The sequence below is a fragment of the Marmota flaviventris genome, chromosome 15 (assembly GCF_047511675.1).
Source record: "Marmota flaviventris isolate mMarFla1 chromosome 15, mMarFla1.hap1, whole genome shotgun sequence".
NCBI classification, from domain to species: domain Eukaryota; kingdom Metazoa; phylum Chordata; class Mammalia; order Rodentia; family Sciuridae; genus Marmota; species Marmota flaviventris.
This window is the reverse complement of record NC_092512.1, coordinates 1,571,677-1,586,779: the sequence shown is the minus strand read 5'-3', so window position 1 is coordinate 1,586,779 and position 15,103 is coordinate 1,571,677. Positions and strand designations below refer to the sequence as shown.

Genomic DNA, 15,103 nt, shown 5'->3' with positions numbered 1-15,103 from the left:
ACAATCTCTGAATCCTGTGGTAACACTCTTCAAGTTAATTGAGACCCACATCTGGGTCTTCAAAGGCAAGCAGATATTGTGACTGTCTAGGGGTACACAGAAGACAGTATCCTCCAAACCTAACACCGTAAACCACAGTGTCAGTGTTGGGCACCAGAGGATGGAGGGGCACAGCTACTTCACTGTCATCCTGACACCTTGGACCAGGTGCCTTTCCCTGTTTGGTTTCTGGACTCCTAAGTTGGGGTGTCACAGGGGATATTGCAAGGCCCCAAGTGAAAGGAAAGTGACCACAACACTGGGAGCAACCAAAAGATCTTTATTGCAGCAGTGCAACAAAGAGAAAGGAAAGAAGGAAAGAGAGAGAGAGAGAGAAAAGAGAAGAGATGAACAGGGAGAGAGCAAGAGCAAGAGAGAGACAGAGAGCACATGTAAGAAAGAAAGAGCAAGAGAGAGAGAGAGCAAGAGAGAGAGGGAGAGAGAGGGGGGCCTGGCAGGAGGGAGTTTTTATAGCCCAAATCTAATGGGGCCTCTGGGTCTGCAAGCTGCCTTGTTGGCCCAAGGGGGGTTGAGTGCTCAGCCTTAAGCGGGACTTGACACAAACAGGTGATAAAGGACCAGATAGAGGGGGTTTGAGTGCATGGGCTATCTTGCAGTCAACATCTGTTCAGCCTGCCCTGCAGACAACACAGTTCAGCCTGCTCTGCACCCAACATTCCTCCCTTTTTGTTTTTCTAAGTGACATGGGGGACGGTGTAAAGTCCTCTGGCTTCTTCCTGCTTAATGGTGGGCGGCGTTAGACCTAGAAGGGGAAGAGGAGGAATGTTCGGGGGACAGGTCTGAGAACACCAGGGCAGCCAGAAATAACACTCAGTGGCTACAGACAACTACTGTAGTAGGGGTAAAGTCCATAAAAGTTCCTTGAAGTCACAAGTCCTTGATGGCATCAAACCAGTCCTAGATGGAGGAGATTCTTGGTGTCAGCCACTGGTCCTGTAGCAGGGACTCTAGGAAGTATTGGAGGTGGCTTGGTTGAATCCAGTAATGTTAAGGGTGACAGACCGCTTGCAACCAGTGGAAGGGCAATCGCCTTGACCCATAAACTGAGAGTGGGTGGTGTCATCCTGGTGTCATGTCGCTTGGATGTAGAAGCGGTATCTGTGGTTTGAGATAAAAACTTAAGAGAGAATAATGATTAGTAAAAGAAGAAGAGGGTTGGCAAGAAATTTTGAGTTTGGTGGGCATGGTGGAAGTCCAGGACTGGACATTTGGAACAAGTGCCTTTTTAAGGTGGGAGACATGGTGGTACCAGGGGGAGTTTAGGTTTGATGCTTCCTTGTGGGGATACTGTAGAGCAGACAGAATAAGCAGAGTGGACGTGCTGGAGAGTAGTTCTCATTCCTAGGAAGTGAAAGAGGGGTTGTGAAAATTGGAAAAAGGGTTAGAGAGGGTTTTAGATGGGCACAGAGTCTCTGGAGCCAGAGGAGTTGGTCATGAGTCGTAGGTGTCCATCTTGGGCATCAGGGCTGGTAGTCTTAAAGAAGAAGTTGATTGACCAGCTTGTTGGTGAATTTGTGTATCTGATCTTGCATGAACTTCTGTAGGCAATTTAATAGACATGGTCCTATTAGGAGAAACATAGAGAGGACTAATAGGGGTCCTGTGAGGGGGAGGAGCCAAGGCCATACTTAACTGAACATTCCCCATGGAGCCTGTTGGCTTAGTTGCTGTCTCCTCTTTTCTAGCTGTTCTTGTCCTTCATTACTCCCAGGAATGACTGGTTTTGGCTTAACTGGTTTTGATAGGTGTTTAAGACCAAGTTGGTCAAAATTGACTTTGTTTCTATCTATTGTTAAGAGTCAGCCGAGTTCCCATAGGGGTCGCTCGTGGGGGAACCTGAGAGCAGCTTCATAGTTCTGCTAGTGCCATTTGCGCTAGGATAGGTCCAGGTCTTGCTTGACCATGTGGCTTCCCTTGGAAGCATCAGGGATGTCTCCTGTCTCCAATGACCCTCCTATTCACAGCAAATGCACTGATTGGCTTTTCATTCTCCAGTGGTCTCAATAATCTCCCTGATCAGGAGGTTATGTGGCCCAGAGTTGCAAAGCTCTTTAGAGAAGTTCCCTGTTCCCTGGATTCAGACTGACTCAGAGGGCCAGAGCCAAATATTGGTTTTCTTGGCCATTTTAATTTAACTTTAAGTCTTGATCATAAACATCCAGCAAAGTCAGTTTCACCCTAAATTAAGAGTGTTGGGCTTTAGCTGAAGTCTGGCCTACTTTGGAGTCATTCTGACATGTATTAAGATGGGAAGCACAGCCTTATCCCAGGTAAGGCTAAGATTTATAAATCTTAGGTAAAGTGTTCTAGTATTGAAGCTGATCTTTTTTTTAAAATATTATTTTATAAAATTTACATATATTGTTGCTTGATGTCACATGAATACTAGGTAATACAGTATATTACATTTAAATTGTACCTAGTGTATAGAACTTTATATTAATCTTATTGATAACAGGTCCAGTTATAAAACATTAAATGATATAAATAAATCTCCAATATGTTATTTTTATAAGCCTAAAATAACCATGCAACCTTTTGGAGAACACCAGCTTGATATAGTTTTTTTTTTTTTTTTTTAAAGCTTCTATCTTAATGACATATACCTGGAAAATATGAGCACATTTAATATACAAAGAAGAGTAATAGTACCACAATTACTACTGATGTTTTTATATTAGTCAAGTTTAGCTTTTAGAGAAATAACATATTACAATATTGCAAAATAACAGTTGTTGTTTAACCATAGTTGTATATACAGACCTTCTTTAGCACTTACTTAAACCCTCTTATTTACTTAACAGACTCTCTTATCCAGAAACACATTTTCCTTCTATTAAATCCATACCTAGAACCTTCTAATTTCTCTTTCCTATTTCTTAACTTTCTTTTTTTATATTTTTAAATAATTCTTGTAAATTTCTGAATTTAGGCAAATTATTCCATTTTAATAAGAGATATTTTGTTATTTGCAGTACACAATTAATCACAACTGTTGACCATTTCATGAAAACATGAACAATGTTTAAGTATATAGAATTATACTGTTGTAGGAACAGACAAGGCAAGGCACCTAAGATAGCACTGAAGATAGGGAAATAGTTTTATTTGGTTGCAACCGGATTCAGAGGGCACTGCTTCTGTTGTAATCAATTAATCCCCTGAACCCCAAGTTTAGGTTGTTTCAGAATTTTGTACCCAACATGTAAGGGAAGGGGCTCAGAAGTTCGCAGTCTGCAGAAGTTCACAAAAAGCAGTTTGTTTGTTTTTTTTCCCCTCTGTTCTGGGCAAGTTAACCCTTCAAGAACACTTGGGAGGGGGAGAGCTTTTTCTTTTCCCTTTCTCTCCTCTTCTCCCCACCCTCCCCACCCCTGCCAGCTGTTATCATGGAGCCCATTTGGTAACTTCCTTATCTTAGAAATGTAGCCTTCTCTGTGAAGCCCCAGCTCAAAGCCAGAGGCCTTGTTCACATATTTTGTGAAAAAACTAGTAAGGGGGTGTCTAGCTTTTTGAGTGCTGATTTTTCCAGCCAGTGACCAAGTAAAACAGGGCAACAGGAAAATAGGAAGTTTATCTACATTTAACTTTTATAGGGATTTTTTTGCTGAAAATCCTAAAATCAGCCATGGTGAAGATTTCTGGAGAAGGTCAGTTAAGCCTTTTCTGTGGGCCTGGGTAAGGAGGGGAAGACGGGAAGGTGGGGCTGAGAGCAGCTCGGTGGATCTGAGAATGAGGAAGGAGTGATGTAAAATAGGATTTTCCCTAGCAAGGAAAACTTGAGCAGTAGAACAGGTAGAGCAGAGGGGAGGATGGGAGTGAATATCCCAAAAAAGCCTGTAAGGGACAATTCTTAGTAACCTGTTTTCAGTGATGACAAAGCAACTTTAAAGGCCATTTTCACCAGATCTCTGATAGGGGTCCAAGGGCTCTCCTCAGCTTGTTTGAGCTTTGGGTTAGTTGGTAAGAAGACCTGGTGGCACCAGGTGTGGGCGCTGACAGAAGAAGAGAGGAGTGAGTGGGTGAAGGGATTCCTTCAGTACTTGCTACCTCAGAAAAGAGGCAATGTTTTGAGGAAAGACGGTTGTTTAGGTTTTTGATCTAGTGAGTGGAGAGGAGAAGTCAGGTTGTTCAGGTGGGGGAGACAGTGGAGGGGCTGGGGCAGAAGGTTGAGGGTGAGGACCTATTTGAGCCGGGCGATAGGGTGGAGATTCATCAGTAGGGTCAAAAGTAGTGGATGAGTCCGGAGGAGGAGAAGATTGGGGGTCAGTGGTTGTGGGTGTTGGTTTGCAAGCTAGAAGAATTTGCAGAGGTCTGCAAGAGGTGCAGAGAGCACAAGCAAGAAGAAAGCTTTGATATAGCAGCTTTTTACCCATTTTTTCGAATGCCCACAGTAATTGTAGAGATCCCTTAGAATGGAGGGATCCAGGGACCCAAAAGGGGGGCCATCTGCTTTGGTTGTCTAAGGGATAAGTGGGCCAGGCCTGGGTGCTATATTTGATCAATTTGGGGGGTTTGATGTCTGGTGTCAAGGAGAGGGTTTTGAGGTTATCCAAGAGGCACTTTAGGGGAGAGTCGATGGCAGAGAGGACACATTACCCATGTCGCAAAGTAGTATAAGGAGGAGGGAAGAGGACACAAACGTAGTGTAGGGGAGAAGGAAGGAGACGCAACCGTAGTATAAGAGAGAAGGAGGAAACTGATTTATTGGCAAAAGGGGCGTCCCCGCTAGAGCCAAAAATCAGGAGTGCCTTAGTGGCAGGTTCAAGCTGCAGAGATTGGTCGTCACCGAATCCTGACAGTCGAAGCTCTCGTCCTGGACGGAGCTGGAGCCGTGGGAGACCTTGGCCAAGGCTTTTCTTTTCGGGACCCCTCCTGGAGAGGCCGGAGACTCGCAGGGCCGGAAAGAGGGGAAAGAGAGAGACGGGGAAGAGGGAGGAAGGGGAGGGTAAGTGTCTGAGGACTAGGATTTTAGGAGAGCCACAGAGATGGTGAAGGTCTGGGTGGACTGTGATGTTCAGTTCTCTGTTATGTGTCCCTGGAGGTTACACAGTCCTTTGAGGGAGACCTACAAAGCCTATGCTGGTAACTAACAGCTGGGAAGGGAAGGGAATAATTTTGAACCCAGGAGTCTATTCTGCCCTAGGAAGGAGTCCCTGAGGGCCACCGTAGCCTTAAAGGCTGTGGTGGGGTGTTTTCCTCCCCGCAGGTGGGCAAAGAGGTTTGCCGGACAATCAACGGCCAAATCCTCCTGACACCACCATTGGGTTTAGGACTCCAGGAAGGGGAAACTCACCAATCGAAGGTCGGTGGTGGATGGAGTTCTGGCAGTCGAGAAAATGGGTTCAGGCCATCCGGTGAGTGGCACTTCCGAAGGAAGAGGGACCCAAAAGTGGGTTTTAACCCTCTCCTGGGTTTCGGCACCAATGAAAGGAAAGTGACCACAACACTCGGAGCAACCAAAAGATCTTTATTGCAGCAGTGCAACAAAGAGAAAGGAAAGAAGGAAAGAGAGAGAGAGAAAAGAGAAGAGATGAACAGGGAGAGAGCAAGAGCAAGAGAGAGACAGAGAGCGCACGTAAGAAAGATAAAGAGCAAGAGAGAGAGAGCAAGAGAGAGGGGGGCCTGGCAGGAGGGAGTTTTTATAGCCCAAATCTAATGGGGCCTCTGGGTCTGCAAGCTGCCTTGTTGGCCCAAGGGGGGTTGAGTGCTCAGCCTTAAGCGGGACTTGACACAAACAGGTGATAAAGGACCAGATAGAGGGGGTTTGAGTGCGTGGGCTATCTTGCAGTCAACATCTGTTCAGCCTGCCCTGCAGACAACACAGTTCAGCCTGCTCTGCACCCAACACCAAGAGTCCCTGTCTCTTAAGGTTTTGAATGATCTCCAGTAAACCTCTCTTTGCCTCTGGGTGCAGGGGGTACTGTCTCTGGTGCAGGAAGACGGAGGGATCCTCCAAGGTTACTTTAACTGGAACGGTGCTCTACTTGCCCATGTGCCCCCACTGGCCCTACTTCTGGGTTTATTCGGGTTTGTATCACATTCTAATAGAGGTAGACATAATGGGCCCTGGGGTCCCAGATTCATGGTGATGGAAGTCTGAATCTTGAGAGTGTATCTCTTCCCAAGAAAGGGGTAGGGCACTCTGGGACGTTCAGGAATGAACGAGAAAACATCACCCCGTCCCATTCACAGCCTAACTGGGGAGTAAAATATCTAGTGCTGAGCCTCCCAGACTCCCTCGCACAGCATGTTAACAGAGGAAGGCGTCCAGGAGACACACCGGAAAAGCTGGCACCAGTGTCCAGAAGGAAATGACCTCCTGAGACTCGTGCCAGGGTTCATGTGTAGTAATGGGAGTTCTGGGAGCCATTAAGGTTGACCCTGGGCCCCCTCAGGCCAGGTTGGGGGGAATCTCGCCCTGTGAGCCTGCACCCCGAGGACATTCACTCCTGCAGTGACGGCCCTGACTGACAGCACCAGGCCTAGGTCCTCAATGGGGGCTACATCACCTGTTGGCATTCCCACTTTTCTACAGTGCAACCAAATTCCTCTGATTCAAGGTCCACGCCATTCACTCCTTTAACGTCCAGAAGCTTGCTCCCTCCAGGGCCATGACCAGTGCTTCAGCCGCCAGGTCCCTTTCCTCCCTCTCCTCCTGATCTGTTATGAAAGACAGACGATAGGAGTCGAGGATGTCAGCTAAGGACTCATCAGGGCCATGTGCCCACGTCTGTGACTTCTCCTCAATGTCTGGTGTCAGATCAGTGGGGGCAGGCAATGGCCAAAGGACGCAGATTTAAAAGGGCCGCTGAACAGGCTTTATTGAGATATCACTCCCGGGTGGAACTCGATCAGACCCACAGAGGGGACAGGAGAAGGGTCTGAGGAGAAACCGCGTGGAAGCTCGACCGGACTGGACTTTTACGGGGCTTACAGCAGGAAGGGAAGGGCTTGGGACAGGAAAAGGTATTTTTAGGGTCCCTTGCCCCCTTGGAGTTGGCTGAATTCCAGGATTGGCCAGGGGGTCCTGCTGATTGACAGGCGTTAGTCAGGAGATCTGGCTGATTGACAGGCATTTCAGCCAGCATCTGATTGATGTTCTTTTCCGGTGCGGGCTGCTTTGTTCTAAGTTGCCACCGACCTAACAGCTACTCTGCAGGGGTTAGTGGGAACCCTTGGGATTTCTCTGGCCTCTCTACCCTGGCAGGTGTCTTCTCCTAGATGCTCTTCCATCGTGGTGAAGCCAGATTTAAAGAGAGGTAGTTAGTGTAGTAAGATAAAAACTGAAGGCCACATGGAGAATGGAGCCCCGGAAAGCAGAGCAGCCCTCGGGGAAATTGAAATGTTAAGGTCCCCAAGGCCCAGAGCCTGTCCCAAAGAAATGTTAATGAAACAGCTCCCAGCAAACAGGGAGGTGCTAATCAGAAGCGGCCCCAGGCCCTTCCTGCCCAGATTACACCTCCCCCCATCTGCCCCTCACCTCTGGGGTCTCCCCACCTACATTCAACCACTGCAAGATAACAGAACAAAGGACAGGGACCCTATGGAAATGTGGGGAAGCTGAAAGAAGACCTTAGCTATAAAAAGGGAAGACCTCCCCTTCCACGGACTCCACCTCTTGGGTCCCCTTCTTCCGGAAAGTCTTTCCTGCTGTCCTTGAATAAAGCTCCCACTGTCCACTCTCCACTGGCCTCCGCGTGCTTCTCTTATCCTTCAGCATGGGGAAGCCAGGGCTCGTCACTGGTAAACCGCGGTGACAGTGGCAGCAATCTTAGCAGGGTCTAGCTTACACTGCAACATAATTTGGGGTTCTCCCTCCCAGCAAGGGAACCTCAGGCCATTCTCCTTCCTTCTTACAAACACACTAAGCTGCAAGACAGCACTGAAGGTCATTCTCCCTCTGGCAGCCATGATTCTCCCTGGAACTCCCACTGAGGCCACGCCTGACAGCAGAAGAGAATCAGGAACCTGAACATCTGTGGATCAGACTTGTCCCAGATTTTCATTAGGCAGTCTAGTGGTGACGAGCAAGTGGCATTGGGGACACTTTATGAAGTGGACATTCAGAATCAGGAGGGCCTGTTTTAGTCAGGTTTGTTTTTTTGTTTTTGCTGCTGAGACCAAAAATCCTGAAAGAACAATTAGAGAGGGGCTGGGGATGTGGCTCAAGTGGTAGCGCACTCGCCTGGCATGCGTGCGGCCTGGGTTCCATCCTCAGCACCACATACAAACAAAGATGTTATGTCCGCCGATAACTAAAAATAAATAAATATTAAAAATTTAAAAAAAAAAAAGAACAATTAGAGAAGAAAAAGTTTACTTGAGGCTCACAGTTTCAGGGGTCTCAGTCCACAGATGGCTGACTCCATTCCTTAGGGACTGAGATGAGGCAGAACATCATGAGGGAAAAGTGTGGTGGAGAAGCAGCTGGGGACAAGGCCACCAGATGCAGAGAGGGAGAGGCTTCAACAAGGACAAAATACAAATGCAGGCCCCAGGGACCCCTCCTCAGCCACACCGACCTGCCTACTGGACCTGCCTAATGGCCACTCGGTTATCCCTTCCAGAGGATCCGGTTAAGGATCCCATAAGCCTATCACTTCACCCCGAACCTTCTTGCATTATCTCACACATGACTCTGGGGGACACCTCACATCTAAACCAGGACAGAACCTTCCTAATGCTAGCCTGTACTCCACGTCAGAGGATCCCATCCTGAGTGGGATCCCCATGCATCCACAATATTGGGGATCTTCCCTGAGGTGTCAGACATACAGCTGAAGTCCCCTGCCCCTGAACCCCTGAGGGTTGATGTTATAGTGCAGAGATGATTAACAAGTAACAGAAACAAAAACTGAAGGGAGTGCCAAGACACAATGTGTCCTGGGTGGGACCAGTGTTAACCAACTTCTGCACCAGGCAGGGGGACTGGGGGCTCCAGGATCCAGGACCAGCCCAAAGCTCAGGGTGAAAAATGGGAAAAGAGGTTTGAAGGACAAGAAGCATGAGTCAGCCTCACCAGACCTGCCCTGCCCCCAGGTGAGACCAAGGACCTAGATTCACAGTGACAGCCAGGCCAGTGCCTGCTGGATTCTACCATGCTGGAGACAACCAGGGCCTGGTCCCAGAGCTGTGAAACAGACTTACAGATGTCACCACAGACATCTTGCAACACACATAGAATCTCACTTTTAGCCCCAAGGAATAAGCCCCTGAAGCCCTTCTAAACTGATCTATCCCACTGTCTCGAGGGGGCAACGTTGCAACGTATGCAGTCGAGGGGAGAAATAATGTCCATGCACTTCTGCCCCTTTCAATGCTTTATTCACTCAAATCACTCCATACAGTCTCACTCTGTAGGTTCTTAATCAAGAAAAAGACAATCCTTAATGCTGGGCACTGCAATAGACATAATCAATTCACAGCAAACAATTCTAGATTAAGTCTAAGTACTGCAAGCACTCTTAATCACAATAGACTAATGACAGACATCCCCTCTGCAGGATAAGTTCAAAAGTCCTAAGTCTTAGGCTTTATGTCCAGCAGATGCCCACCACTCAGACTGTGGTGACCAGGTCCGGAACCAAGCAGGCTTTTCCTGGCGTGGAGTGGACAACCGGTTGAGGAGGGGGTCTTAGGGAGAAGTTGCGGCTCTCACCAAGGTCCAGACAAGGCGGTAGAGTCTGAGAGTGGTGAGGATCACGCAGAGGCTCAGGAAGGATGACAAGTGACGGGACGTCAGGTCCTCGTCAGGCTCTCCAGCTCGAGTGCATCCTTGTTTCGGGTGGCTGAATCCCTGTTCATTTGCTCTATTATTTTTTACTACATTTGGGGGCTTTTGACCCCCCTTTCAGTCCTTATCAGCTACCACTGGATTTCTCAGTGACGTCATTTACCCTGGGGTCAGAAACATCTGGTCTGGTGTCTCTCCCCCCACCCCCCCCCACCACCACCCCCCCCCATCTTCTCGCCCTTCCCTCTTATCAGGCGAGGACAGCCTGCCAGGGGCTTCACTCTGTTGATCAGGATCAGGGGAAGTGCCTTGTCTGAGGCCACACTGGAGGGCTCTGTGGGTGTGCCTGGTGAGCCTGCAGGTTTCAAACTGGAGTTTTTAAAATGGAGATGCTTAGGCTCAGGCCTAGGGCCATCCTCACAGCCCCCATCCTATGAGAAGGCATCCTGGAGACCATGCAAGAAGATGGTCTGTCCCTGAAGACTCATGCCCACTGAATGTGCCCCTATCTGGCTCCAATGGCAGGCCTGTTACAGGGCGGCCTTGGCCCCAGCCCTCCCTGGCTACCCTAACACCCTCCCTCACACCCCCACCGTGTCTCCCCCCACCTCTGGGAGTGGAGCTAAGGAGCCCTTTCCCTGGGGCCCTCCCTCCTCCTGTCACTGCAGCTGCCACCCAGCAGGACTGCAGGGCCAGGTGGGACTGCTTCTACAGGAAATGTGCCATAGAAAAGCGAAGTGTGACTGCAGGGAAGAGGTGGTGAGAGTCGGCCGCCCACAGCCATGGAGGGGGCTCTGCAGAGGGCCTGCAGCCAGACACAGCTCCCTGCTGGTGTCCCCAAACAGCAGCCTGCCTGGCCTGCCAGGGTGGAGCTGAGGACAGGGTCCCCGGTGGCTGCAGGGCCACGTGCAGGTTGGCGGAGCCGCTTCCTGGGCATCTGGAGACACAACAGCTGATGCTCTGGGAGAGGGGAGGAGAGGCGCTGGGACTTCTAAAGGGTCTTGGTGCCCTTGCACAGGGGCAGGCCAGGCTGACTGGTGGACCCCATGGCTGCTGCAGCACACAGGAGGCTGTGTCCCTCCTAGGGCCAGTCCTGGCAGGACAGGAGGCAGCCCTGGGCCCAGAAGGAGAGGTTCCAGTTAGATCTGTCAAAACCAGTGCCAGGGGGAACAGAAACCAGAATCCCCCACCTCCCATTCCCACCTCATCCTGCCTCCCCCAAGGCTGCCCAACCTTGGGATGGCCCAGGGACAGCCCAGCATGGAAGCAGGTGCAGGCTAAGGACAGGCTTAGGGCCCGGTGTTGCTAAGTCCTCTGGCCTCTTCACCCTCCCCACCCACCCATTCAGCCAAGGGATTCCCACACTGCACCTTGGGCCTCGGGCAGATGGGTCTGGCCCCCATAAGCCTGGGCATCAGTGACTGTCACCCTGACTGGTCGCCAGTTAAGCCTCACCAGGCTTACCCTTCTGGATAGCGAGAAGCACCGGCCAGGCACGTGGCAGGATCCGGTGGACCCGGTGGGAGAGTGGGCCCCGCCGGGACTCGGGTACACCTTGTGTGAGAGAGGGGCTACTGAGGTCTCAGTTCCCTCTCTGGGTGTCACATGGAACCTGGGAACGCCGCGGGCTCACAGGCTCCAAGTCAGTGTCCCAGGATGGAGGGCCAGCGGCGCGGCCACTGGACCCCTGTAGGCCGGCACCTGGACGATCCTCGGGTCGGGAACGCGTCCCCCGAGACCCCCCGCCCCCAGCACGCACAACGTCGGGGCCCGCCCCCGCCCCCCGCGGAGACCGCCCCCCGCCCGCCGCGCCGCCCCGGCCCCGCCCGCCCGCCGCCTCCCTATCCGGCGCGGCGCTCGGCGTGCAGAGGAGGCTCCTGCGGTCGCCGTACGCGGCGCGCGAGGTGGGGCAGCTCGGCGAGGCCGCGGCGCCTGCGTCCTCCCGGCGGTGAGTCTGTGGGGCCCGGCCAGGGTCGCCCACGTAACCTGCGGGGACCCGACCGGCGGGCCGCCTGGGCCGCAGTGCGCGCGGACGGGGAGGGAGGGGACCAGCGAGAGGAGCGCACGCGGAGGCGCCGGGAGGGTCGGAGGAAGCTGGGAGTCGGGGGCTGCCGGCGGGCCTTCCGCAGGGTGAGCCCTTCCTCCCATCTCCCAGCCCTCCCCGAATGTTTCCGAATATCTGGGCAGAGCCGGCGAAGACCGCTGCCCGGCCCTCTGCCAGTGGACGCGGGGCCCATCGCCCAACTCCAGGCAGCCGGACTTCCCGCGTGGGGTCTGGGGAGGGACAGCCTGCCAGACTGGAGGCGGAAGCCGCGAACCTGGGGAGAGCCCCTGGCGGGAGGGGGAGAATTAACTACCTGGGGGGTTGATTACCTGGGGGCTGGAACCCGCCCTAGGGAGGGGGAGCGGATGGCTTTGTTTTGACCTAGATTATGCATGCGAAGGAGGTGCCTCCTGAGGTGGGCCACCTGGTCCCTGGAGGCCTGGACCGGTTCGTGACTCCCTTGCTGGGCTGACTACCACTAGATTCCCGGCTTTTCCAGAGACGGGGAGCTGGGCCTGGGTCCCAGGGGCACTGCTCCCTGGGCCTGTTGGCTCCTTTTGGCTGCCTTTCCTTTGCCCATTCAGAAACATAGGTGTTCCCGGTCTCCACCCCAGTGGATTGCCTTTACTCATCCCTGCGGGGCCTGCTTGGTCAGGTGCCCCCAGTGGGTGGGTGGGGATGCCTGCTGGACCTGTTTGTCCCTGTGCATGCCAGAGCTTCCTTGGAGACAGCTCAGGATTCCTCCATACCACAGCCTCACTTTATGGAGGAAGAGCTGCTTCCTGCCTGGGCTGCCTGGTGGCAGGAACAGACGCGGCTGAGCTTGGCACTAACATTGGCCATCTGGGACTCCTGTTCCAGACTCTTAAGATGTCAGTAGAGGTTCAAGCTGGATGGGAGAGGCCTGGGGCCCATTTGCACAAACCCGGCCTGCAGCTTTCCCTTCCAGAGTCTCCTGCGAAGACCTGCACCCCTTTATCCCAGGGCCTCTGGGCCGCCTCTCCCCCACCAGGGCTGGTCTGAGTACCAGACTCCTTCTGCAATTCTCCAGAGAATCAAAACCCAGTTCCTTCTCCACCCAGTGCCACTGACCCCTGCCCAGGAGAGGACTCGTGGTGCAGGACAGCAGCCCAAAGGAGCCCCCCTGCTCTGCCCTAGCCACACTGTGCCTGTCCTGCTGTGTGTCAGCCTGGCCACAGGTGGCCACCTCACTGAGCCCTTCCCAGCCCCAGGTCTACCCTCAGGGGAGTGCAGACTCAAGGACCCAGCTGACCGTAGGAAAGCAGGGTGCTGATTAGCTTGTATCCTCAACCAACATTTCCCCACCTCAGCACGGGCAGCGAGGCCACTCCCTGGGCCTCTGTTTCTGTGGGATTCCAAAAATCTTGATGGTATCCCTCACCTGGGCTGCCCTCTAACACGGTGCATCTCTCCCAGCAAGACAGGTGTCTTTGGCTTTGAGTTCCTGTGGACGGCCATCTGTCCCCTCCAGCATGAGGGTCTTCTTGCCGATGCTGTTGGCTGCCCTTCTGGGTCTGGAGCCAGGTGCGATGCCCTGGGCCCCGGACCTTCTCACAGACCATGCCCTCCCCCGGCTCCCTCTCCCCGACCCCTGGGCGGTCATTCAGTGGTCCTCCCAGGACAGCCTCTGTGGGACCTTCTGGCTCCTCTTCCCCAGTGAAGCGAGGCACTTCTGCCTCCAGTGTTAGGGAAGCCTCAACACTGGCCAGGCCACACTGTTGTCACCCCGTGTTTGGGGGTCACTTGAGCTCACCAGGGCCAGGGTCTGGTGTTATTTGTCATTGTCTTGTCTTGGTACCCAGCCCAGAGCCTGGTGTGTAATTGTTGCTCAGTAAATGCCCACGGCTGGTTAAGTACAGAGGGCAGGCCTGGGAGGCACACTGGAGGCCGCCTCCCACAGGAGGCAGGTGTCACCCAGTGTCCCTCCTTCTGCAGTGCACTCTCTGGTGTGCTTCTCCTGCGTCAACCAGAACAGCAATCTCTACTGTCTGAAGCCCACCGTCTGCTCCTCTTCTGACAACTACTGTGTGACTATATCTGCCTCTGCTGGCATTGGTGAGTGCTGGCCAGGAGCACCTCAGCCTCGCCCACCCGACCCCTTGGCTGTCTCCCATGGCCAGTGCGACCCCTCACAGTCTGGTTTTCCTGCAGGGAATGTCGTGGACTTTGGACACACCCTGAACAAGGGCTGCTCCCCCATCTGCCCTGGTCCTAGCGTCAATCTCGGCGTGGCGTCTGTGGGCACCCACTGCTGCCAGAGCTTCCTGTGCAATTTCAGTGCCGCCGGCCGGGGACCGCGGGCCAGCACCGCACTGCTGGGCCTCGGGCTCCTGCTCAGCTTGCTCTCTGTTCTGCTGAGACTGGGCCCCTGACCTCCTGGACCTGAGTCCCCCATGTCCCCCAGCTCAGGAAGAAAAGCCCCATCCCTCGCAGATCCCAGGAGGCTATTGGAGCCTCCAGCTCCTTGGCGTGCCTGATCCCCCCACCTTGGGCCAGAACCACCCCCTGCACCTACCCCTGCACAGCCCCTACCCCATGTGGGGCCAGCCGCCCTCACTTCTGCAGCCAATTGTGTGACCTTTCTCAAGGAACCAGGACGGGATGAGGGTTCCCCTGAAGTCTTAGGGTCCCCAAGGGCAGGACTGAGCCTTGTGGACACCAGAGGGACATCTAAGCCATCAGCCCTAGGTGCGCTGAGTGTGGGGTGGTGGCAGACACCAGCGTTTTGTGAATGTTTAGGCGCGAGTCCCTGGGATGGTGTTGTGAGAGGGACAGGAGAGTCCAGGGCAGCAGCAGCCCCCGGAACCCTGATTCACCAGACCCCCCCATCTGCACCCACATTGCACTCACTTCAGGGGTAGCCTTTAGGGGCGGGGGGCTCCCAGTGCTTCCAGGCATGGGCTCCCAGCCCAGGTCCTGCTGAGCCCTGCCTGGCCCTCCTTGCTCCTGCACTGGCACCCCGCTGCTGCCTCAGTGCCTCAATAAAACGTTGCCACCCCTCTTGAGTACCGTGGTCACCTCTCCAGCCGGCCTCTGAGTCCACCTCCCAGAGGCCCTCCTGGAAGCAGGAGCCGAGGTCCTCTGGTGTAGTCCTAGATGGAGGCCCCATGGGGCAGTAGAGGAGGAGGTCTCCAGGCCTGTGACCAGTGACCACTGCCATGCCCTTTACCCTGCCCTGGAGTGAGGTCCATTGAGTGGGTCTGCATCCACAAGGCCAGGGGGAGTCCTGGGCAGCAGCCTGGGTT

The 15,103-nt window shown here is 53.3% G+C and overlaps 1 protein-coding gene and 1 long non-coding RNA gene across 4 annotated transcripts; one reads left to right on the top strand and one right to left on the bottom strand.

Moving 5' to 3' along the window:
* Positions 1–299: 299 nt before the first annotated feature.
* LOC139702063 (uncharacterized) lies at positions 300–5,903 on the bottom strand. The gene is made up of 3 exons (XR_011704642.1): positions 5,354–5,903; positions 3,919–4,948; positions 300–1,624 (listed from the first exon to the last, which is right to left on the bottom strand). It is a non-coding gene; the product is annotated as an uncharacterized lncRNA (long non-coding RNA).
* Positions 5,904–11,658: 5,755 nt separating this feature from the next.
* Positions 11,659–14,863, top strand: Ly6e (lymphocyte antigen 6 family member E). Of its 3 annotated transcripts, none has more exons than XM_027950881.3 (4): positions 11,659–11,741; positions 13,279–13,382; positions 13,794–13,913; positions 14,010–14,863. In XM_027950881.3, the coding sequence occupies exons 2-4, from the start codon at positions 13,331–13,333 to the stop codon at positions 14,228–14,230; spliced, it is 393 nt and encodes a 130-aa protein (XP_027806682.3). In that variant the 5' UTR covers positions 11,659–11,741; positions 13,279–13,330; the 3' UTR covers positions 14,231–14,863. The 3 variants fall into 3 exon arrangements, with proteins under 3 accessions (XP_027806682.3, XP_027806695.3, XP_027806690.3); XM_027950894.3 differs by having other exon boundaries at positions 11,672–11,741; positions 13,275–13,382; XM_027950889.3 differs by lacking the exon at positions 11,659–11,741 and adding an exon at positions 11,842–11,923.
* Positions 14,864–15,103: the final 240 nt, after the last annotated feature.

What these genes read in the sequence shown, in the direction of transcription:
- Ly6e (XM_027950881.3), top strand. Translation starts at nt 13,331, where the DNA reads ATGAGGGTCTTCTTGCCGATGCTGTTGGCTGCCCTTCTGGGTCTGGAG. An exon ending in CCTTCTGGGTCTGGAGCCAG is followed by an intron (nt 13,383 to 13,793) that starts GTGCGATGCCCT and finishes CTCCTTCTGCAG; the next exon opens with TGCACTCTCTGGTGTGCTTC. An exon ending in ATCTGCCTCTGCTGGCATTG is followed by an intron (nt 13,914 to 14,009) that starts GTGAGTGCTGGC and finishes GTTTTCCTGCAG; the next exon opens with GGAATGTCGTGGACTTTGGA.